Raw genomic sequence first — 25,372 nt, forward strand, 5'->3', positions numbered from 1 at the left:
CAAATTTTGTTTCTGAAGGTATCAGTCAGGACTCAAATGTGAAAGTAGTTTTTCCTCAAGTACGGCATCGCAACAAGAGCTCATAACAGAGAAATATTTACCACTAGCCAGCAAAAGAGAGGCACTACCTCCTGTAACAGGTCATGCCAATGTGAATTTCCACTCTAGAGACAGGATTTTCATCAGCTGCTTTCTGCTGTAGTTCCTACAAACTTACTTCCCCAACTAAGCAGGAATTCTTATCTAATCACAGAGGAGATACAAACTTCACAGCTTGCATTATACCACATTAGTTCCAGCAGATCCTGAGAACTCTCTGATAACGAGTACAGTTCAGTGGGGACAGTGAAGGAGCAAAGTGAAGGTGCACCCAGCCAAAAGCACGAACCTAGGAGCCGCAGCTATCAACAAAGCCTTCAAAACAATCAACTCAGAACCAGACGTTTCATCACACTCACTACAAGGAAGAACAATCAAAATACAATTATTCATTGATAATTTCCATGGCAAACCCTGCCAATCTGTCATGTTGCCAAACCAATTCTTTTATCCATAATGGCAGTGAAATGAAAAGCAGATGCCAAGATCAAAGAGGAAACGTACAGAACACTGAGAATAAAAAGGTGCCTGCTTTGGTTATTGAATGGTCATCTCCTAAAAGTCCATTAGTCGTACTGAAGGGGAAAAGGTGACTTGGACCAGGAGAAGGTTAACACACAGCAAACGAAACAAACTGAAGGTCGTACAACTGGTTGGTGGTACAGGTACAGTGATGAGCTGGAACATGCAAGGAGAAAGGGTATGATGCAGGAAAATTCACTTCTGGGCAAAATACGCAGAGATGTGGATGCAGTAAGCAAACCAGTTGGTTGGGTTAGTTTCAGTCCACAGACATCACAGTTTCACTGAATGAGATAATCTTATTGCAACAATTAGTCATTCCCAAAAATAGAAACTAGACACTCAGCATGGTCAAGATTGGAAGTCTTATAGACTTTTCTCAAATCAAAATCTAATAAAGATAAAGATAGATTTTTAGATCGGCTTTAAAGGTTCAAAGGTTCATTTATCAAAGTATACAACTCTGAAATTCTTCTTCTCCAGATAGCCATGAAACCAAGAAATGAGCAGCAGCATGATTATCAACCCCCAAATCCCTCCTCCCCGCACAAATGGACGAACAGAAATGAAATAGACATCCACCCCCACCATCCCCCTCCCCCCCACACAAAATACAAGAAAGATCAGGCAAAAAAACACAGAACATAAAAAATTACAAGTCTGGATAAAAACGCCCATACCCAAATGCAGAAAATCTGAGTAACATTCTCCGGGCACTGCGGCAGGCCTTTTCCTCTCCACAGCAGAGGGAAAGGCTCCATACCAGGTTGTCACATGCACCTTGAAGCATACAGTGAAATGCATAGTTTGTGTCAAACCAAATCAGTGAGGATTGTACTGAGCAGTCCGCAAGTGTCGCCATGCTTCTGCTGCAAACATCGCATGCTGCTGACCTATTAACCCCAACCCAGCCTTTGGACTGTGGGAGGAAACCGGAGAACCTGGAGGAAACCCACATGGTCAAGTGGAGAGCTTACAAACTCCTTTCAGAAAGTGGTGGGAATCACCTTACAGCTGGCTACTGTAAAGCATTACACTACCAGGCTGCTTCTCAAGAACAGCAAGTTTAAACTGCAGACGAAATTAGACTTTCAGTAGGAGAACAATCCAAAGCACACTGTCAGAGCAACCATGGAATGGCTTCAAATGAAAATTGATGCCCTTGAGTGTCCCAGGCAGAGTCCTGACCTTAACCTGATCAAACATCTCTGGCAAGACCTCAAGACTGTTATCCACTGCTGCTCCCCAATTAACCTAGTTTGCGCAATTTTGCAAGGAGGAATGGGCAAGTCTTGCTCCATCATGTTGTGCAAAGCTAACAGAGACTTATCCAGAAAGACTACTGGCAGTAACAACTGTGAGAGGTGGTTCAACTAAGTACTGCACAAAGGGGAATGAATACTTTTGAACTACTGACATTTCAGTTTTTGAATTATTAGTTTTTCATGCTTTACAACTATCCCTATTTTTGGGGCTCTACTGGGGAAAAATTTACCATGTGGGTCACAAATAAAAATCAGTTAAGTTGATCAAAATCCCTTGCTGTAATACTAATTTTTGTGAACAAAGGATTGGTCACACATACATCGAAGAATACAGCAAAATGCATCGTGTTGATTGTGATGTGCTGGGGGCAGCCTGCTTCCATGCCCAACCTCAATAACTTCAACCTTATTCCTTTGAAACGTGGGAGGAAACCCACATGGTCATGGGGAGAACATAGTAACTCCTTACGGAGGAAGATGACAGCACAGTCGCAGCGGCCTCTCCTTGTTGAATACTGTGTTGTCACCTGCTACAGCCACCCAGAGAAGGCGGTGTGCAGTCCAACAGTGCAAATGATTGTTTTTGTGATTGCAAGACCCTGTTGGATTTTGGCAGTGTAGAATACTGCAGGTCTGGTTCATTGGCAAAACCGACAGCTGGGGTGTAGCATGGTATCACCTGTTGTATCCACCCAGGGAAGGATACGCCGGGGTGGTGTGGGAGAGAACACAGGTGCAGCAGGTGCACTGGAAACCATGGTACGTTGGAGCCTGGCCCCTCTAGTGTTCACTCGGGGGAAGACAAGTCAGATTGCGTTCATCTGCAGCTGGACTAGCACTTGATGAGAAACTGCTGTGTGCTTGTTCTTGCAGAAACATGGCTCCAGGACAACATCCCATGCACCATCAATCTTGACACTCAGGGACTTGGGCTATATTGTTACTTGTGTCACTATGTTTTTCTGCTATCGTACCTTAATATGCTATATGTGCCATGTGTGACTGTTGGTACCGTGGTTTTCACTGTGGCCCGGAGGCATGCTGTTTTGTTTGGCTGTATACACGTGCATGGCTGAATGACAATTAAACTTGAATGGAAATTGAATACCGATGAGTGATAGCACAAACTGCTACACAACTGTGCTGCCCCAGGGTGTGAGGTAGCCACACTACCTGCTCTGCGATTGTGCACCATCTTCACGTCTTCTTTTAGGATGCAGAGCAGTTGGCAAACAATCTGTGCAAAGGAAGATCTTTGAACACTAGTGAGATAATGGCCAGATCAGCAACTTTGGAGATATTAACTGGGAGATAAATGTCACGCAGAATATTAGGGGCAACACCATTGCTTTTTGTATCACTGGGTCTTTTAGATCTTTCTAGGAGCACAATTTAACATTAAACCACATTATTAATTTTTTTCTTGGAACACAGTGCTGAATAGGCCCTTCCATCCCTTTGAGCCATGCCGCCCAGCAAACCCCGATTTAATCCTGGCTTAATCACAGGACAATTTACAATGACCAATTAACCTACTAACTGGTATGTCTTTGGACTGTGGGAGGAAACCAGAGCACCCGGACAAAACCCAAACAATCACGGGGAGAACATATAAACTCCTTACAGGCCGTGGCAGGAATGGAACCCGGCTACTGTAAAGCGTTGTGCTAACCATCATGGTACCATGCCAATGGTTAGAACTGAAAAAGTACAAAACACCAACTTATCCATCAATCTAGTTCTCCCTGTCTAAATTCAATACAGGCTACATTTCTAGGGGCTCACAGAAAGAAAACTGCAAAGCATCAAGTAATTTGCAATATAGACTGAAGAGAAAAAATGCAAATGACTACATGGTAATCTACAAGACTTTCATTACTTCAATAGACTTTCAAGGTAGATATCCTGTGCTTGTAGGGAAAATACTTTGATAACTGCTAAAGATTCTGTAACAAGCATACTATGCCACATGTGCTACACTTCAATATAAGCAATGACGTCTACAATACTTATTAACACGGGAATCCAGGTCAGTGGATACAAAGGAATGTAAGTTAATGGGAACAAAGTTCCCTAGAGATACCATGGGAGGCATTTACTTCTATTTGGAAGTGTTGATTGACAGACTTTAGCACAATAGCCTCACAAATTAACAATGTGACATTTACACCACTAGAAACGATTGCTAATAAAAAAGTTAAATCCTGTGCAAATTGCAAACCACATAGAAACTGCAAGACTAAATGTGGCTTAAATGTTGTATCCTCATTCATGGTCAAAAGCTGCACATTATGAACATAGATAACACTTGGGAAAATTACTGAGCTGCCAATTGGAAGGAAATACGAGACAAAAAGTGAAATTCCTAATATTTTTCAGTTGTCTGGAGAGACTGGAGAAGCTGGCTTTATGTTCTCCTTATGCAGAAAATTAAGGGAGATATGTGCATAAAATTTTAATAGTCTTTGGTGGAAAGACCCAGATTTAATGTAACAGGGAAAAAAAGCGGAGAAATTAAGTAATTGAGAGATAATGCGCAGAATAGGCCCTTTGTGCCACACCACCAAGCAACCCCTGATTTAATCATGGGACAATTTACAATGACTAATTAAGAGCCGAGCTGAACTGGAAAGATCAGGTGGCAGCTGAATCGATGCGTTGGAGCTTGTACCCGTGGGTGAGGAACGATCCAGAGGTTTGGATGATTTAAGCACCTGGTCAAATTGAAATGGTCAGGATGTTGGGGTCGGAGGTGAGGGACGAGCCAGTTCAGCTTACTGCTCTGCTGGGGTTTGCTCGTCTCTGCGCTGAACTGAGGTTGTGGCCTGCAACCGGTGGACTTCTGGATCAGGTGCAGTGATGAATGCCGTTTGCTTGCTTTAATTGTTTGCATGATTTGTGTTTTCTCCCCCTCTCCACCCCCCGCACACTGGTTCTTTTGTTTTTAAATAGTTCTTTGTTTCGTGGTTGCCTGTGAGGAGACGAATCTCAAGTATACATACTTTGATAACAAAATGTACTTTACACTTTAACCTACTTACCTGCACATCCTTTGGACTGTGGGAGGAAACCAGAGCACCCAATGAAAACCCACGCATTTCACAGGGAGGAATGGGATTACAAAGGACGAGATTGAAATCCGAACTCTGATCCCCCAAGCTGTAATAGTGTCATGCTAACCACTGTTCTACCGTGGCACCTAACTAACACAGCAAGGCATGACTTGGAATACGCTATCCGATGGAGTAGTGCAAGCAGGGCGGGGCTGGGTGTGCGGACACATATACAGACCTTAGTGTGGGTACATTTTGAAAGCATCCTCCCACAGTGCATTCTCGTGTCTAGCCAAATTGGGAGAGTCTTGGACCAAAGGGCACAATAGAAAGAATTCCCTTTAGAATAGAGATGAGGTGCAATGTCTTTGTCCAGAGGGTGGTGAATCTATGGAATTCACTGCCACAAACAGCTGGAGGCCAAATCAGTGGGTATATTTAAAGGAGAGTTTAATAGGCTCTTGATTAGTCAGGACATCAAAAGTTACAGGGAGAAGGCAGGAGAATGGGATTGAAAGGAATAATAAATCAGCCATGATTAAATATCTGAACAGACTTGATGGGCCAAATTGCAAAATTCTGCTGCTATATCGTATGGAACTAAGATGGGAGAATGAAGTGATTGGATTAATGTGGCACTGTAATAAGATTATGGAAAAATACAGATCAAATGACAGACCAATTTATTTTTTAAACAAATGTAATGCTTAAGAAATCTCTGTCAAAAAGAAACAAAGGAATTAGACTGGTAGTCAGCACAAAATGTGTACTGTAGAATTAAGTACTAGTTGCACTCACCTCTACACACTCAGCTCCAATGAATTCAGTGGAATTAAGTACCTGGAGCAGAGAACCAGCTGTCTGTACCACAGAACATTTAGCATGGGCAACCAAAGGTGAATTTCACCCATTACGACAAACAAAATATAAATTTGTCAGTGTACCTGTGGGATCATGAAACAGTAACAAATTGACCTCCTTAAGAACCAGCTCTGTGATGATCTCAGAGGTCATGTCATGTCTGGTGGCAGTGTCTGAGCAGCTGCAACAGTTATTAAACTATGCTAATTCCCATAATTGTTTGAATCAAGGAAGTTCAATAGCATTAGGCTCATGTTCTCCTGCCACTTGATAGTGAAATTTTAATAGCCTTGTATTAACAGCCCAACTGCAAGATAACACCCAAGCTAAAGCAATGCTTGTATTGTACTTATCAATCTCACAAGCAGCCTGCCACCACTTTGTGCCAGTGGCAAAATAGGAATTGCTCTTCACCAATTACCCACAAGAGCACTAGCATCTAAATATTGATGTTACAGAAAATTGAGGCCTACAGAGCAAAATTAGACCATTTACTGTATTACTTCCAAATGTCATTAGCAGATCCAACTTTTGTCCAAACATCCACGGACCTGTGTAATGACTGGGAACACTGCCCTGCAACCGATGAAATGTCAAATAATTACTGTTAATGCTTCAAAGCAATCTCCTTGGCACTCGTGACCAATCTCCTCCTATTCCCTCTGGTCACTTTACAAACAGCCTGTACATGTAGTTTAATGCTTTGATGTTTCTTGGAAATATTATGCTTCTAGCTCACCAGTGCTCCTAAATATGACTATTTGATCAGTTAATGGTATAACTATACAGACTTTTAAATGGTACAAGGACAGAACGGAATGGAAAACATCGGCAACAAAGGAGGAATAAAGGAAACTCAAACATGGACAATAATGAAAACCCCAGGCTACTTGGTATGAACTGAATTCTAACTTTAATAACTGTGTCCTAGAAACACTAGATGTACTGAAAAAAGATAAACTGCTAACTAAGCTGACCTTTTTCGGCTTAATATGGAGTTACATGTTGAGGGTCATTTACGCAATGCAAAAAAAGGTTTCGAGAAAGATGTGAGATGCCATGCTGCGTGACGGCTACATGCTGAAGCGATGAGGTAACCTCACCAGCAATTCAGTCATCACTGGAATCTAAGAGATCAAAGAAAATCTGCTCATTAATACTGGATTTTCAATAACAAGGATAGGACACTGTACAAAGTTGGTCAACCACAAGAATGCATTACTTCTTTACTCCCACATCAGTATTCACTCAAATTAGGAATGTTGTAATCTGCTAGTTTTCTCTTAATTTGGGCTTTTCTTGCTGCAAATCATTTCAAAGATCAAACAATTCTCAAAATGGCATAAAACTGATCATTGAAGGGGAGGTCGAACCCCAACATAACATCAATACCTAACTGTGCAAACTAAATCAAGACAGCACCTTTAGCATAGGAAAACATCCAGTATTATCTCCAAGCCACTGCTGAACAATAAATTGGCCAGAGGTTTTAAGAAACTACTCAAAGGCTTCTCCAATGGGCCCATGTTCTTCTGTCACAATTCCATTTGCCTCCTTTTCTTCCCATAGTGCTAGTTCAGAGTATTCCAAAATCAATCTGACATTAAAAATCCCAAATAACACATGATCTATAGTTTTTGGAAAACTAGTTAAGAGAGTTCCTTTACCCAAAGAGTTTTCCAATTCCCACTCCTAAAAGGCCATTCACTAATCTTAAATAAATAATCTTCTGTTCTGGCCTCTGTTGTGCATTTAATATTTGAGTATCATTGTAAATATATTGTTTGATTAAGCAGTCTTTGCTAATTGACATAATTAGGGGCTATATGTAAAAGTATGTGAATGGCATACGTCGTTATGCCACGCTGTCAGAAGTGCATGCCTCACTAAAAGTAAAAAGGAAAGAGTATGCAAGTTACCCCCGGCTCTCCTGTGTCTTTCTTTTGATTAATTTTATGTTTTGGAGTTACAAATCATCAAATGCTTTCCAAAACTTTCCAAACCCCTTTGTTCTATTATCCTTGCTTAGAATATGACTTAATCAAAATATATTGCAATAAAAGCCATACTTTAATATCTCAATTCTAACCTGGTTATGTCATTCAAGTACGGAGCATCTTTCTAAGTATATCAGTTACTCAGTACATTACTGCACAAAATTGAACACAGGACAACGTCGATACATCACAAGATGACAACGTGCACAGACGCAGCGGCCACTCTGGCTCCAATGGTGAAATTTCTTGTCCTGTTCCTCTTTTCTATGATTGAAAAACACTGAACATTAAGAACACTAAAATCTACAAATGTACCTCACTTGCATGTGGAATAACAAAGGTGCTGCATAGTTTATGGACTAGTGCAGGGAGCAGGCTTTTGTTCCACGCCACGGTCTACTACAGCTACTCAGGGAAGCGGCTGTTGGAGGCAGTGTGCTCGAACGCAGAAGTGCGCCAGTATTAAAATGAGACTTATAAAGTAGATCCCTGCAGGTCTGCACTCCCATCACTGGAAAATAAAGCGGATTACCTGCATCTGCGCCTGAATCAGCAGGAGATGAGAGACTGCTGCACACTCGTCCTGACAGAAACATGGCTCCAGGACACCACACCAGACTCAGCCATCCGGCTTAAAGACTTAATGCCGTTTTGGATGGACAGAAATGCTGCCCCATCAGATAAGACCCACAGAGGAGGTCTGTGTGTCTACATCAATAAGAACTGCCTTGGTAGTAATGGCCTACTGCTCAGAGTTTTTTGTGGTGAAGTGCACGCCCTTCTACTTACCAAGGGAGTTCACAGCCATTATGATTATTGCTCTTGACATCCCTCCTCTGCTAGTGCTGGGGAAGTGCTGCAGGAGCCCTGCAGCACAATCTGCGACCTCGAAGCCACTCACTCTGATCGTGCCTTCATTGTTGCTGGTGACTTCAATTATGCCAACTTAAAAACAGCTCCGCCAAAGTTCTAGCAGCACGTCAACTTCACAACCAGCCGAGAGAATCTATTACACCTTATTTATACCAACATTTGTTGAGTCTTCAAGGTTGTCCCTCGCCCTCGCCACAGATACTCAGACCATATATCCATTTTACTAACCCCTGCATATAGTCCACTAGTTAAACAAGTCATCAAACCAGTTCACAGGGAGACCTAGCCAGAAGGTGCCACCTCAACACCGCAGGACTGCTTCAAAAGCACAGACTGCAGCATATTCAGAGAGGCAGCAACCTACACTTATCACATCAACATTGATGAATATGTGGGATTGGTGACTGGCTACATAGCAAAATGCATTGAGGATGTTACTGTGATTAAACACTGCAATGCAGGGCAATCCACAAACCATGGCTGACTGCAAGGTTTGGTACACTGCTTAGGGATTGGGACGCTGCCTTCAGATCAGGGGACAGGATATCCAAGGTCAGCAAGAGCCATGCTCTCCTGTGCTATCAGGAAGGAAAAGCGCAAATAGACACAGAAAATTCACAGACACCTCACAAGTCCACCTGCACATCAACAGCAACACTTCCCTCCCTGATAGGAAGTCCTATCTATGAATTTGACCAATTGAATGATGTGACATCAAGGAAAGCCCTGTCTCACTGAGGTACAGGTACCCTCTGTGGCCACAGCAAGGGTGAGGAGGATCCTAGCCAGGGTAGACCAATGCAAAGCTATGGGGCCGGACAACATATCTGATCTTAACGGGCATCTTTAACTTTTCTTGAAAGTGGCACTGACTTCAACAATCATGAAGTGCTTTGAGCAGCTGGTATTGGATCTTACAAACTACCACCTTTCCAGTTTGCCTTCCACTCAAACCAGTCCACTGATGATGCTATAGCCTCGAACCTCCACTCCGCCCCGCCCCACCGAGAAAACAAAGCTTCATACACCAGGATGTTATTCATCGATTTTGGCTCAATGTTTAACACAATCATCCCCCAGAAGCTGGTGGGTAAATTGTCCTTGTTGGGACTCAACACCCCCTTTCTGTACTGGGTCTTAGACTTCTTGACAGAAAGACCGCAGTCAGTCTGAGCTAACAGCAACATGTCAAGCTCCATCATGCTGAGCACTGGTACTCTGCAGGGCTGTGTACTGAGCCTGCTGCTGTTCACACTGCTGGCTCGTGACTGCACTCCAGCTCAAACCGCATTATCAGGTTCACTGTTGAAACTACAGTGGTCGGCCTCATCTGCAACAATGATGAGTTGGCATACAGAAAGGAAGTAGAGAGGCTTGTGAGAACAACCCGAGTCTCAACGTGGACAAGACAAAAGAGATGACTGTGGACTTCAGGAAGGCTCACGTCAACCACTCTCCATTGCACTTCCATGGTATGCACCCAATGGACAATCCAACCTGAACTTGCAACACATCACTAGTCAAAAAAGGCACAGCACTGTCTCTACTTTGAGGAGATTGAGGCATACAAAGCTCCCCATCCGCATCCTAACAACTTTCTACAAGAGCACCAGAGTGACCTGCCTACCTGCATCATTGTGTGGTCCAAAAGCTGCAAGGCATCAGTTTATAAGATCCTACAGAGGACAGTTAAGACCGCCGAAAGGATCACTAGTCCTGACTTGTGACATTTAGACCACAGGACCATAAGATGTAGGAGCAGAAGTAGGCCACTCGGCCCATCGAGTCTGCTCTGCCATTCAGACATGGGCTGATCCAATTCTTCCAGTCATCCCCACTCCCCTGCCTTCTCCCCATACCCTTTGATGCCCTGGTTAATGAAGAACCTATCTATCTCTGCCTTAAATACACCCAATAACTGGCCTCCACAGCTGCTCATGGCAACGAATTCCACAGACTTACCACCCTCTGACTAAAGTAATTTCTCTGTTCTAAATGGACGTCCTTCAATCCTGAAGTCGTGCCCTCTTGCCCTAGACTCCCCTGCCATGGGAAATAACTTTGCCACATCTAATCTGTTCAGGCCTTTTAACATTTGGAACATTTCAATGAGATCCCCCCTCATTCTCCTGAGCTCCAGGGAATACAGCCCAAGAGCTGCCAGACGTTCCTCATATGGTAACCCTTTCATTCCTGGAATCATTCTTGTGAATTTTCCGTGAATCCTCTCCAATGTCAGTATATCTTTTCTAAAATAAGGAACCCAAAACTGCACACAATACTCCAAGTGTGGTCTCACGAGTGCCTTATAGAGCCTCAACATCACATCCCTGCTCTTGTATTCTATAACTCTAGAAATGAATGCCAACATTGCATTTGCCTTCTTCACCACTGACTCAACCTGGAGGTTAACCTTTAGGGTATCTTGCACAAGGACTCCCAAGTCCCTTTGCATCTCTGCATTTTGAATTCTCTCCCCATCTAAATAATGGTCTGCCCACTTATTTCTTCCACCAAAGTGCATGACCATACACTTTCCAACACTGTATTTCATTTGCCACTTCTTTGCCCATTCCCCTAAACTATCTAAGTCTCTCTGCAGGCTCCGTTTCCTCAACACTACCCGCTCCTACACCTATCTTTGTATCATCGCCAAATTTAGCCACAAATCCATTAATCCCATAGTCCAAATCATTGACATACATCATAAAAAGCAGCGGTCCCAACACCGACCCCTGTGGAGCTCTATTGGTAATCAGCAGCCAGCCAGAATAGGATCCCTTTGTTCCCACTCTCTGTTTTCTGCCGACCAGCCAATGCTCCACCCATGCTAGCAACTTCCTGCAATTCCATGGGCTCTTATCTTGCTCAGCAGCCTCATGTGTGGCACCTTGTCAAAGGCCTTCTGAAAACCCAAGTACACCACATCTACTACATCTCCTTTGTCTACCGTGCTTGTAATTTCCTCAAAGAATTGCAGTAGGTTTGTTGGGCAGGATTTTCCTTTCAGGAAACGATGCTGGCTTTGGCCTACCTTGTCATGTGCCTCCAGGTACTCTGTAATTTCATCCCTAACAGTCGATTCCAACAACTTCCCAACCACTGATGTCAGGCTAACAGGTCTATAGTTTCCTTTCTGCTGCCTCTCACCCTTCTTAAGTAGCAGAGTAACATTTGCAATTTTCCAGTCACACAATACAATGCCAGAATCTATCGAGTTGTGAAAGATCATTGTTCGTGCCTCCGCAATCTCTCCAGCTACTTCCTTCAGAACCTGAGGGTGGATTCCATTAGGTCCAGGAGATTCATCCACCCTCAGACCATTAAGCTTCCTGAGCACCTTCTCAGTCGTAATTTTCACTGCACTTACTTCACTTCCCTGACACTCTTAGATGTCCAGTATACTGCAGATGTCTTCCACCGTGAAGGCTGATGCAAAATACGCATTCAGTTCCTCTGCCATCTGTGCATCTTTCATTACAGTATCTCCAGCATCATTTTGCATTGGTCCTATATCTACCCTCAACTCTTTTACCCTTTATATACTTAAAAAAGTTTTTAGTATCTTCTTTGATATTAGCCACCAGCTTCCTTTCATAATTCATTTTTTCCTTCCTAATGACCTTCTCAGTTTCCTTCTGCAAGTTTTTAAAAGCTCCCCAATCCTCCATCTTCCCACTAGCTTTGGCTTCCTTGTAGGCCCTCTCTTTTGCTTTTACTTTGGCTCTGACTTCACTTGTCAGCCACAGTAGTGTTCTTCTTCCCTTTGAAAATTTCTTCTTATTTGGAAGAAATTTGTCTTGTACTTCCCTCATTTTTCACAGAAACTCCAGCCATTGCTGCTCTACTGTCTTTCCTGCTAGAGTCCCTTTCCAGTCAACCTTGGCCAGTTCCCCTCTCATGTCATTGTAATTTCCTTTATTCCACTGAAAGACTGATACATTGGATTTTATTTTCCCCCTTGCAAAATTCAAAGTGAACTCGATCATATTGTGATCACTGTTCCCTAAGGGCTCCTTAATCTTAAACTCTCTTATCACCTCTGGATCATTGCACAACACCCAGTCCAGCACAGCACAGCTGATCCCCTCGTGGGCTCAACAACAAGCTGTTCTAAAAAGCCATCCCTTAGACATTCTACAAATTCTCTCTCTAGGTCCAGTACTGGCCTAGTTTTCCCAATCTACTTTCATGTTAAAATCCCCAACGATTATCATGACATTGCCCTTCTGACATGCCTTTTCTATCTCCTGCTGTAATTTGTAATCCACATCCTAGCTGCTGTTTTGAGGCCTGTATACAACTGCCATTAGGGTCCTTTTACCCCTGTCATTTCTTAACTCATAGAGACTCTACACCTTCCGATCCTATGTCATCTCTTTCTAATGATTTACCCCACCCATCCCACAATCTTTGATCCACAACCGTCAAGAAGGAGAGATGATTGTATGCCCTGTCACCACCAAGGTCTCGTCATGAGGTCAACATGCTGTTTACTGTTTACCTGTGTTGTGTGCATTGAATTATATCTTATTAAATTATTTATGGTGATATTTTGGTTTATAACACACAGAGCACATATGTTCTGTGGGTGCACCATGGTCTGGAGGAACGTTGTTTCGTTTGATTGTACATGTACAGTCAGATGACAATAAACTTGAACTTGAAGTACATTCACAGTAGTAGCTGTATATATCTTCCACACTTGTGGATTCTAAAATCCAACATTAAATTAGTCCTTCTGATTACTTGCTATATCCATATATAAATCTGTCTATTAAGACCTGGAGTTCCTCCAGCACATGGTAGCTCCAGATTCCAGCATCAGCCATGTCATGTCTACAAAACTATGATCACTTCAATCCTCCAGAGCTTTCGGTTTTTTTGACAAAATGAAAATATTGCAAAGTGATAGCAGGAGTATGTTCCTGTTAGTGGAGGGAGTCAAGGTCTAGAGATCACAAGGATAAAGGGATGCTGGGAAGGTGGAACTAGTGAGCCACCTAATTATGTACTTCAGGAAGGGAAACTTGGGAGAACACACCAATCCTCATCAAAACATCAGAAGTGGAAAGGGTAAGCATCTTCAAGTTCCTGGGCATCAACATCTCAGAGGATCTCTGGCAGGGCCAACATATTGATGCAATTACGAAGGCAGCACACCCACATCTATACTTCATTAGGAGTTCATTAGGACATTCAGTATGTCACCAAAGACAGTAGCAAATTTCTACAGATGTACTGTGGAGAACATCCTGACCAGTTGTATTACCATCTGGAGGCTTCAACACACAGGATCAGAGAAACCTGCAGAGGGTTGTAAACTCAGCCAGCTCCATCATAGGCACACTAGCCTCCCCACCATTGAGGATGTCTTCAAAAGGTGGTGCTTCATAAAGGTGGCACCACCTAGGACATGCCCTCTTTTCATTGCTGCCATAGAGGAGATAGTACAGGAGCCTGAAGACACACACTTAATGCTTTAGAAATAGCTTCCTTCCCTCCACCATCAGATTTTTGAATGGTCCATATGCCTACCTCTTTATTTTGCACTATTTAGTTATTTTTACATTTCATATTGTAACTTACAATAATTATTTTTATGTATTCCACTGTACTGCAGCCGCAAAACAACAAACTTCATGACACATGTCAGTGATAGCAAGTCTAATTTTGCTCTGGTAGAAAGCTGCCATGAATATGATGGGTCAAATGGCATCCTTTTGTATTGCGAATATTGAATGATTCTATAAACCATGCCTGCTAGATTGCACGTCAAGTTCTGAGGCATAAACAGAAGAACCTCAATATCAGTCCCCAGTAATATCCAAGTCCTGAGGAAAAACAGGAGGTATAGAAGAATGATTATTCAGATTATGATGTTGAAAACAAGCAAAAACAGAAACAATTTTACTTAAAAATTGGAACACCTGGATGCACAGATTACCAAATAACCTACCCGCAATATATTAACAATTTAGATCCATGTGCATTTCCCATCATTTTCCCTGGTAACTACACTCAGTGGCCACTTTATTAGGTACACCTGCACAACTGCCTGTTAATGCAAATATCTTATCAGCCAATCACGTGGTAGCAACTCAATGCATAAAAGCACACAGACATGGTCAAGAGGTTCAGTTGTTGTTCAGACCAAACATCAGAATGGGGAAGAAATATGATCCAAGTGAATTAGACCATGAAATGATTGTTAGTGCCATACAAGGTGGTTTGAGTATCTCAGAAACTCTTGATCTCCTGGGATTTGCATGCATAACAGTCTCTAGTGCAAAAAAAATGCCACAAGCAGCCGCACTGTGGGCGAAAACACATTGCTAATGACAGAGGTCAGAAGAATGGCCAGACCCATTTAAGCTGACAGGAATGTGACAATAACTCAAATAACCACAAAATACAGCAGGGGTGTGCAAAAGAGCATCTCTGAATGCACAACACATTGAACCTTGAAGCGGATGGGCTACAGCAGCAGAAGACCACATCAGGTTCCACTCCTGCACCTAATAAAGTGGCTTCAAAGTGTATGTTTTCCATTTATCATGTACTCCTTTCAACCCTCAGTTGATGCAGCAGTTCTACACTCCTACCACTGAAGGTACTTTGCTGCCTCAGCTTTGTCATTCCAACTCATTTTTCTATTTTAAAAACTGACCTACATTTTTCTATGTAGCAATAATACATTTATAAATAAAGGAAGAAAGTATGACTTTGCAATAAGAAATAACTCATCCTGGGTAACAACTTTTTGCCCGAAACCAAAATCTGTAATACAGCCCAATTAATTTTTTAAGCCAGCAAACACATTAACCACATGAACTCAAGGCAGATTTCTATTTGTAATTCACTGTCATAGCCAGTATTCTCTGCTCACAATGCAGTCCAAATTTCGGTGTTAATAATATTTATTATTCTATGTCAACCAGATGCCGATCTCTATTGTCATTATGTAATTAATCTGCAATGGCAAACCAGTCCAACAAAAGTTATCCTTTCCTTATTCAGAAGAGTGTTGCAGCTATTTTCTACTGCATAATGATAAGCATTTCAATAATTAACCATCTTTGATCAAATTACCAGGTTCAGAAGGGCTAACTTTAATGAATAATAGAGCGATTTAATGCGTTACTTACTATGAGGCAAGACGGGAGCACGGCGAGACAGCTTTCGATAATTTTCATTATATGATTAGGGCTTTCCAATACTACCTTGGGGACTTGGTGTGTCAAATGGCCCTTTAATTGTGCATTTTTTTTGTAAAAGTAATTTAATAAAGTGTACAGTTTTGCAGTTTACCTTCTCCAGGGCGGGCACCAAGGGTGGCTGCCATAACACATGCTGCCCACTCCAGGCCATGTCATGTTATTGAAGGCAGATCCATTGAGGACTTGTTGGGTAAACAGTGACGTGGGGGTAAATACTTGGTAGTAGGTGAAGACAAGCAGCAAGATGCAAGCTGTGGACCAATGCCAGTGCCTTTTGCAATCTGCAGACAGGCAAACAGCCAACCACACTGCAGTAGGTAGAAGTCTTGCTCAGTGGGGTCTGGTGCAAACCATGCTCGGCAAAGCTTTATCATATGTTAGCTAAGTCACTGGGGACAAACTCCTACAGCCTGCAAGAAGTCTCTGCATCTCAGCAATCATATACCTGATAAAGTAGTAACTGGGGTCCCTTTGGAAAAATAAAGGTACCTGTCAGACTACTTCCAGTTCCTGTGGCCTCGAGTATTGTTAATGATTCTTAAAACACCCCATGGGTAACTTTTAATGGTTTCAGGCTTTTGAAAGCCTTCTATGTAGGCTAAGATACGATCTTGGTTGAGGCATTCTAGATCAAGATTAGAGCATCGAGTGGGATGATCATAAAGAGGGTGGCATTAAATATGTCTGCTAGCATTGATTAATGAGGTTACAGTGCATTCTAACAATGCTTAGGCCAATATTCTTAAGAGTAATCAGATGACTCTCAGCAAACAAACTATGGCTGAGAGAGTTCACTTCCAATGTGAAAAGAACAAGCAAGGCAAAGCCCTCTTGGATAAATTGGCCTGGTCATTAAACCCAATTATCGCTAAGCACAGAGAAGATAGCCAAGAACAAATTACTCTAGCTCTGACGTCAACCCAAAATTACTTTAAGTACTTTACAGCAAGATTTGACAGGATCCACAGATCAGGTTTGCCACTGGGGCAGACAGGGAATATCTTCATTATCTGACTCATTTCCCCACCCTGCCCAACCAGGAGAAAAATGGATCAGCAACAGGTAAGCTGTGGATTCTGCCACACTGGCCACTTTCTCCAAATCCTTTCCAAAGGAAATCCATCTTCTGGTGAAGCAAATCTGTAGTCTCCCCAAGGTATCCACAGGTTAAAGAGTAATAGGGGCAGACCTGTTAATGACCATTACAATCCAATTTCACCACTTCGTATTAAAGATTAAATTGAGAGGTCAGCTGCCTGTCCCATACTGCACACTTTCAAATAATGAGACCTTCATCCATCATGGCAACCACAGCAACACAGTCAGGAGGTTACAGCAGCTGAAGTTAGTGAAGCAGGCAATCAAATTTGGCAAAAATCAGGAGAAAACGCAGAGAATTCGACATGATTGTCAGGAAAGCCCTCAAGTCTCCCTGCTATACTGCAGTAGGAATGTTTGAAAGACAGATCAGCACACAGCAACCACTGGATATGCCAGTAATTCCAATCAGTGTAACTACTGAATAAACACCCATGTACAAAATCCACATATATGGCACTCAATTACACAATAACAAAATGACGCCTAACAGGTACATTGACTTAAAATCTAAGATTAAAGTCAGATATACAGTAAGTGGGGCATTATTTTGCCCATAAGTTTCCATGTGATTCACCTGCTTTTTATTTCCGTACACAGGCACAATCCTATTTCAGATCAGTACAAGGGCTTTGATCCTGTTTTGTTTGTTTTTGACCTCGGTCAGTTCACCCCCCTTTATCACACCCAGCGTCTCCAAGTTCCCCTGGAAGCACCACACGGACACTGAAATTAATGCGGATCCTCAACTGGTGTAGCATGCGGCAGTCCTAAACTCTACCTCAAGCCCTCCGCACAGCTGACCACTAGATTCCTTGAAAAATAAATCAGAAAAACCATAGATGCTGGAAATCTGAAACAAGACCAGAAACAGCTGGAAGAACTCGAGTCAGACAGCATGAGTGGAAGGAGGAACAGTCTACATTTTGGGTCTACTCTTGCCTGCAAATCCGTCTGATGCTAATTCACATCAGTACCCGTACTACAGGATGGGGAAAGTGACAACAACCCTGTGACACATAGCCTCTAACCAATAGATAACAGCTTGTTTTTAAGCTTCCAAGCGTGGTTCACCAGGGAGATGATAACATTCCTTATGCCTCAATGGAGTTTAGTCATTTGCTGACCTATACACTTGTTTACACGCCACTTCCTCTCAATAAACTGCACTAATTGGTATGATGTAGTGCCTGAGAGGCTCAATGTTTTCTATAGCACAGTGACCATTTCCCAAAGGATAACAAATAGCAAAGAATGGTAAAATACTACAATCTAAAACAGAAGATCCAAACCACCTTCACCCCCCGCCCCCCGTCACCTATTAGCTTGATCTCCTTTCCCTCCTCACACCTTTTTATTCTTGCTTCTGCTCCCTTCCTTTCCTAAAGGTCTCGGCCCAAAACATCAACTGCTCATTCCACACCACAGATGATGCCTGATTTACCCAGTTCCTCCAGCTGTGCGCTCGCGCATTCATCATAACGCAAGCTGGGTAGCAGGAGGGGTTCGGCAGAGATTGCTGGGTGAAAAACTGCTGCCAAGTCTCTTCCAAATGCTTTGTCTGGGAGAAGTTACCCATTCACTTTCAACGCACTGAAAATGTGAATACATCTGCAGAGGTGGCCTTGTACACTCTGATAAGGATTCAGGAGCAAGTAGTTCAACTGAACAGGAGAGTCAGATTGTGAAATCAATGGCGTAGATAATAATGAAACAAAAATTCCAAATACATGACTTAACTAGTTTGGGAATAAAAATCTGTGCCTGGATACATTCTGCAAACTGCAAAGAAGAAAAATAAACAAAAATATCGCAATTATATAACATTATGAGCAACCTTTGGCCACTTCCCAGCTCTCTCAGTACTTTTGAAACTTAGCCACCATTTTAAAATAGGGAAACAGGCAATTTATTCACATCAACTATATAAAGAAAAATGCAATAAACAGACTTTCTTGTGACATTAATTGATGAAAAGAAATACCAATGTTCAAATCTCCAGGATGCACCTGTCTCCTGATTAATTTGGACTGGCTCTTTCGTCAAACAACAACATACATCCTTAAGGCTGATTTATACTTCTGCGTAGGCTCTACGCTGTAACCTACGCCGATGTGAGCATTTATACTTGTGCATTGGTGTGTCTGCGTCGCTCTGCTAGTTGGCGGTGGGGTTTCTATGCCACTGTGTTGAGTTTCTTTGTGTACTTCAAACAATGGCGACTGAAACTGAGTTACTTTTATTGAAATTACTGCAAGGCAGAAAAGAGAGATGTTGGAGGAGATGGTGTGTACAACCATTGAACAGATTGAGGCAGGAGGGTGAATTTTCTGTGCTTGTCCGGCCACTGAGAGACATGGACGAGGAAATGCATTTCAAATATTTTTGGATGTTGGTAGGTAGATTTGACGAGAAGAAGCAACCAGAAATGCCTAGGAGGAAATGCGATGCTACCAAGCAGACCAATCACAGTTGTTGCACTCTGCGTCGCTGCGACATATAGTTACATTTTTGGGGAGATGCGTGTCAGGCTACCACGTAGGGTATGGCATAGGGTACACGGCTACGCCGTACCTATGGCATAGATTCGACGCAGAAGTATAAATTAGCCTTTAGAGCACTCATTCCCAACTAGAGTTTATGCAATCTCTTACTACCATTACTACTCGTGCTCTATTGCCACAAGTATTTCCTTATTACCAAAAAGTGACTTTGAAAAGTTTATTTAAATACAAGCTTCATCCTAAAATGCAGACTCATATGGTGTCAGATTTCTTTCCTCGGTAAATTTCATACCGAGGGTGAATACCTTGCTTTAACTAATCTCAGCACACTAGCTTGCAGGAGAAGAGAAAATCCCCCAAGGATTACTAAAATAACTGTGAATATGTGAACTGCGAGAGGGGCCTGGACCAGACTTAACTATTAATGAACCACGCATCCAGCATACCAGCACTGACTACCAAGCTTGTGACATGAAGTAGTTAAATTAATATTCACCGTAGCCTAGGTTTTATCACTTAGCCTAAAGTGTCTTCAGCAAAGGAGACTTAAGATGAGAGCAAGTTGTCATAGGTGGGACGGGGAGAAACACTGACAAAACCACGCCAAGCCTAATGGAAGGTATTGGATTTCTGTCAAAGAAAAGTGTCATCAGTCAAGTCATACAGCACAGGACCACAAAATTGGAGTAAATAAGCCAAAGTGAAAAGATGATGAAAGACTGACCATTTGGAAATGGTGGAGCAGCTGCCTAGATACAGAACCAGCATAGGCTCTAACAGGCCAGTCTTAGAGACACTAAGAAAACCAGAAGAGATTTGGTGCAAAGAGCTTGCTGAAGGCAGCTCCGATATGAAGAGAACATCAGGAATAATGAATGGAGGGGATCTCTGGGCCCGAAAGTGACTATAATAATAAAAGCGATAATTTAAAGAAAATGTATGAAACATCTGTCCTTAGACATTTTTATGCTCTGAACTACATTTGGAAAGGCCTGGAAGTTGTTTATCTATTCAACAAACAGCAATGCTACAGGCTAATCTTTCGTTTAAAAAAAAATGAAAATAAATAAAAATAATTAAACTACAAATCAGTGGTTGAAGGTTCTTTGAATACCAAAGTCCCAAAGCCCTCTAACCCACCACTCTTGTGTGAGAAACTTAAGTGCCACACTGTGGAATTTACAGGATATAAATCTGACATGTTATAGTCACTATCCATGAGCCATAAAACTATATTCAATGACTGCTATCCAGCAACATTTACTAAATGAAAGCAACTGGTTGCTAATGTTTGCATGGCCCACAATATTATCAACAGGTATGGCAAACTGAATTCTACTGTAACATGTCGACACAGGTTTGAACACTGCAGAGTGGAGGCAGGTTATGATGAATTACAGTCAGTGAAAGACAGACATTGGGCACACCCAAATCATGAACTAGCTTGCCATTGTAAACATTCGGACCAGTTCAAAAACTGGTACATGTTAATTGTCAATTTCTAAATTGTTCATTTTGAACATAATGTTGAGTAGTGACTGTCATCCTATTTTACAGTCATTCCTTTCAAGCATCAAAGGTGCATCCAAATCATTGATAACCAAGAGCAGAACCAATGAAGCGTCTTCCGTCATATTGCAAAAAGACATTTCTTTTGTATTCGTTATTTATTTATTAAGATACAGTGTGGAACAAGCTCTTCTGGCACTTCCATCCCACACTGCCCAGCAGTCACCCAATTTAACCATAGCTGAATCATGGGACAATTTACAATGGCCCATTAAACCACCAACTGTGGAAGTTTGGGCTGTGGGAGGAAACCGGAGTACCCAGAGGAAACCACACAGTCACAGCAGAAGGAATTGAATCCGGGTCACTGGTACTGTAAAGCCACGTGCTGACCACTACACTACCGCACCACCCCACTCTGCTACAGCACCCTTCACCACCACCACCACCCTCCCCACTAAAGGTTTAAACCAATTTTCCAATGTCAGACAATTTCAATTTTTAAAACCACTAACCAATTAGTATGGTGTTTTGTATTCATACACAGGACATTGGAATAAAGGATGGGAATCTAGCTTAGTTGGGACATCCACAAGGCGTTTTATTGGACTGTTGTGAACTGGAACCTCTGACAACAAACATCTCAATGGCAATGTAGGACAAACAGAGATTAACAGGCAGGCCAGGATTACTCAAATGGAACTGCAAATTCTACCAGAGCTTAGCTACTGTTGTAAGGTTGTTAGCCTTCTCCTCCTCTCCAATCTTCTCATCCCCTTCCTTCTGATCAGCATGCAATTCTATAAAAGTGCAATATTAAAAGATATTGTGACAGGAAGTCAGGTCAGTCACACAGAGTGTAAATAATACACTACGCTGTCATTTGAAATGTGATTATTAACAAACTGCAGAGTTAAATCAATCATTACTTATAAAGCCGAGAATGAGAAAGGACTTAACATCTAAAACGTGGCATATTGCACTATTGAGCACCAAGATTATGCGGGAAACTCATTATTCACAATCGAGGCAGGGGGTGGCCTGCAAATGAGAATTTGAATTCCTGAAGGGGGAGGGTGTATATATCAGGAGATCCGATAAGCCTGCTTTGCTTTCTCTCTTTAGAAGCAAACCCTCCTCATTGTTGAGCAGCTTAATCATCGGGCGAACTCAATAGATGGACGCTTCAACACGCTTGACAGTTACTCACACATTTACCGCCAGTTTACAGAATAAGCTTCTCCTTCCTCCCCCCCCCCCCCAACACCTTTTTCTTAGCTGGTTGAAATGTGAAATACACGAATGCAATGCAAATCCTACAAATACATGGAATGCTAACAAATTGGGACAACGCTGTCTGCACAATATCCGTGCAGCATGCCTTCCTTTTACAATGTGGCATTGTATACCTCAAGAGTAGACCTTGTTAAATCAGTGCTCCTAATGTAGCACAGTGCACCGGAATGTTTTCATCATTCGCTAGTAATTAACATGGGAATCAAAACTTAATAAAATTTGTGGGGCGGACTCATATTTCAATGTAGTTCCCAAGTAGTGTCATTCCTTTCACTCTCTGTCCTAGCAACGTGCCCAGCTGAGTGGTGGCAGCACAATTGAATGGGATAGAAAAGGACGGGGACTTTATATAAATCACTCACGGGCTGTCGCACAAAGCAACTTGTTCTTTTAGGACATTTTCGGAATTTTTACAGTTTATGTCAGTTGTTGTTTTGATGCCAGCTACACTGAATCACATTCTCAGTGCACACCACCATAATGGTCATGGTGCACTGCACAGCAGACACAAAATAAATGGAGTCCAACTCCACTCAGAGCCCGAGGCCGTATAACAGTAACGAACTGATCACATCTCAGAGTCAGAAAGACTGACAACGCTAACGGCCTATTACCCATTCAAGGGCACAGGCTCCGATCGAGGGTGCAACAATTTTTAATGACACGAAAACAAAATGGCAATAATCAGTAAAGGAATCAAAATTTCCAATTCACTCACAATGCAACATCCAGAGCTTATACCACATCCAGGGCATTTTAAGTTTAGTCATGCATCACACAGGAGATTAACTGAGAAATTACGGCAGCCAGTAATTAATTTAAACTAGGAGAACTCAATCCAAGATATTAAAACCTACGTAACAAATCGCTTTGGTCAAATCAAGTCATCTGGTATAAAATAAGGAACATTCACATGTTAATAAATTGGCATATGAGATGGGATCCATGGTTTATAAAAGCAGCGATGAGGCATAAAACATCAATACAGGGTTCAATTTATGCTGCCTTCAACAGGAATCACAGTGCTAGAAGCTTTGTGACTGAGAACACAGGCACTTCACATCAGACAGAAACGGCTATCAAAGCTCTGAGATCAGACATTAAAGGCACTAAACAATTGACTTTGGCAAGAAACATTACTGGGAGATGTATCAGGGAGAAAGGGAGAATAGAGCCCTATTGCAAATGAAAACGGAAATGCGAAAACTGGTTGGGATGGCGGGGATGAAAATTTTGACAGAAAGGATTATGAAAATTGGGGTTCATATACGCTGGGCTGAGAGAATTAATCCAAATTTCCCCTGCCTTTTCGCCAATGACCCCTTACCCAGCTTCAAGTCATGTACTCTGAACTAATGAGGGATCTCGGGAGTAAACTAAACGATGTGGCCATACATGCCCGACAGAATCGATTGATCCTTGAATTAACACAAAGCCCCTCCCCAGCCTTCGACTCCTGCTGGGTTGCAACAGATAGCAGAATTCCAAAGGAGAGAATGCTCAGCTTAGAGAACGCAGTCAGAAACTCTTAAGAGCGGAGTTTGGTATGGGGATGAAACATTAATCCTCAATAGGACAGACCGTCTCCAGAATCTGTTTCACCAACCTCTAGCCCCTGTTCACTTACAGGAATATTTGGGAAGAATTGTGTTTATGCTTTTTAATGTTAGAGTGGTTGACAGAGTTTGCAAACGCATCAATGAGATATATAATTATTTTTGTTAGATGACTCATCACTGATAAACTGCAGGAGAAACATTGTTATTTTTTTTGCAATTCACATTTCCCCATTAACAAATCGAGTTAGCGTCTCAACTGTGCGGAAACTGCTGCACCCGAAGAACCCTGTTCAAAGTAGGAGCTGGAAATGCAGCGTTCCTGACTTGCGAAGTGGTAAGACTTCAAACCCTGCCCCAACTCTCTGCCCCTGTGACTCTCCGACACGTCCAGCCACCCGCTCTTGCATTGAATTGCTCCTGTACATCCCCTCTCACTCTTTCGCCTGCCTTTGCTAGTTTCTCTCCCGCAGCCCCCGGTCTCTCCCTCCCTCTCCACCCCCCTTTGTTTATTATCATTTGCTGTCTTTGGTCTCCTCCGTTTCCTACCTGGCAAGACCGCCGCCAGCAGCAGAAGGCGAGCCGTGTTCCGGGGACACATTCCCGAATCCATCCTGGCAACGAGACTGCACACACACACTCAACACAACACGCACCGATATCCGGCAGCGGCACTTGGGCGCTCTGATCAAATGCTTTAATCAGACACACACCAAAAAAAAAAGCCGCAGCCGCCCCCGGGTGGATGCGAACCCGACTCGGGGTGGGGTAATATACCCCCAACAGGCCGAACAGTCCGGGCGCTGCAGCCGCCGGAGAAGCGGCTTCACACTGGCGCGGCGCCGCTGCTCAGCCCGCTCTCCGCCAGCGATGAGCTCCCGCTCGCTCTCCCGGCCGTCAGCCTCCGCAAACTGGGACCAAACTCCCTCCCTCCCCAGTCAATCACTACCCAAAGCTAGCCCGGGAGGGGGGTGGAGCTCTCAGCGCGGCTGATGTCACAAAATGGGCAGGAGCTCGGGCGAGCTGTGCTTTCAGGGAGGAGGAATTCGTACTAAGCTTGATGTATCAGTGCGCAGGGTTTTAAACCTGGAGAGACGGTCTGTCTGTCTGTAGAAGCTTTGGCGTTTGCTAAGCGTATGTATACAAACACACACTGCCTGCGCCGCAGTTTCCGGGCGCATGATCCAGTTGGAAGAGCGACTTGCTTTTTCGCGGCGCTTTTTGAGGTCCTGGGAATGTCCAAAAGCACTTTGCGGCTTTTTGAGGTCCTGGGAATGTCCAAAAGCACTTTGCGGCTTTTTGAAGTAGTTTGGAACCACAGCTTCGTACAGGAAACGCAGTGGCCAAGGTTATGGTCAGTAAGTTGCCCAGAACACTTTGATAGTGGGTTCTATGGCGCCATTTTAAGGAGGGCAAGGAAGTTATCCCTATTATTCTCATTATTTGTCCTTTTAGTTTGCCGCTGGTGGGATCTTACTATACATTGCTTCCGACATTTCCTATTTCATAACGTAGCTTT

General features: G+C 42.8%; 1 protein-coding gene across 6 annotated transcripts in view; it reads right to left on the minus strand.

Moving 5' to 3' along the window:
• Positions 1-24,835, minus strand: part of nectin1b (nectin cell adhesion molecule 1b) — a 544,761-nt gene extending 519,926 nt beyond the window's left edge. For all 6 annotated transcript variants that reach the window (XM_063038123.1, XM_063038120.1, XM_063038124.1 and 3 more), the window contains exon 1: positions 24,403-24,835. In XM_063038123.1, coding sequence (XP_062894193.1) covers positions 24,403-24,466 — 64 coding nt within the window. In that variant the 5' untranslated portion in view covers positions 24,467-24,835. The remainder of the gene's footprint in view (positions 1-24,402) is intronic.
• Between the last annotated feature and the right edge of the window lie 537 nt (positions 24,836-25,372).

Source organism: Mobula hypostoma, chromosome X2 (genome assembly GCF_963921235.1).
Source record: "Mobula hypostoma chromosome X2, sMobHyp1.1, whole genome shotgun sequence".
Classification (NCBI taxonomy): Eukaryota; Metazoa; Chordata; class Chondrichthyes; order Myliobatiformes; family Myliobatidae; genus Mobula; species Mobula hypostoma.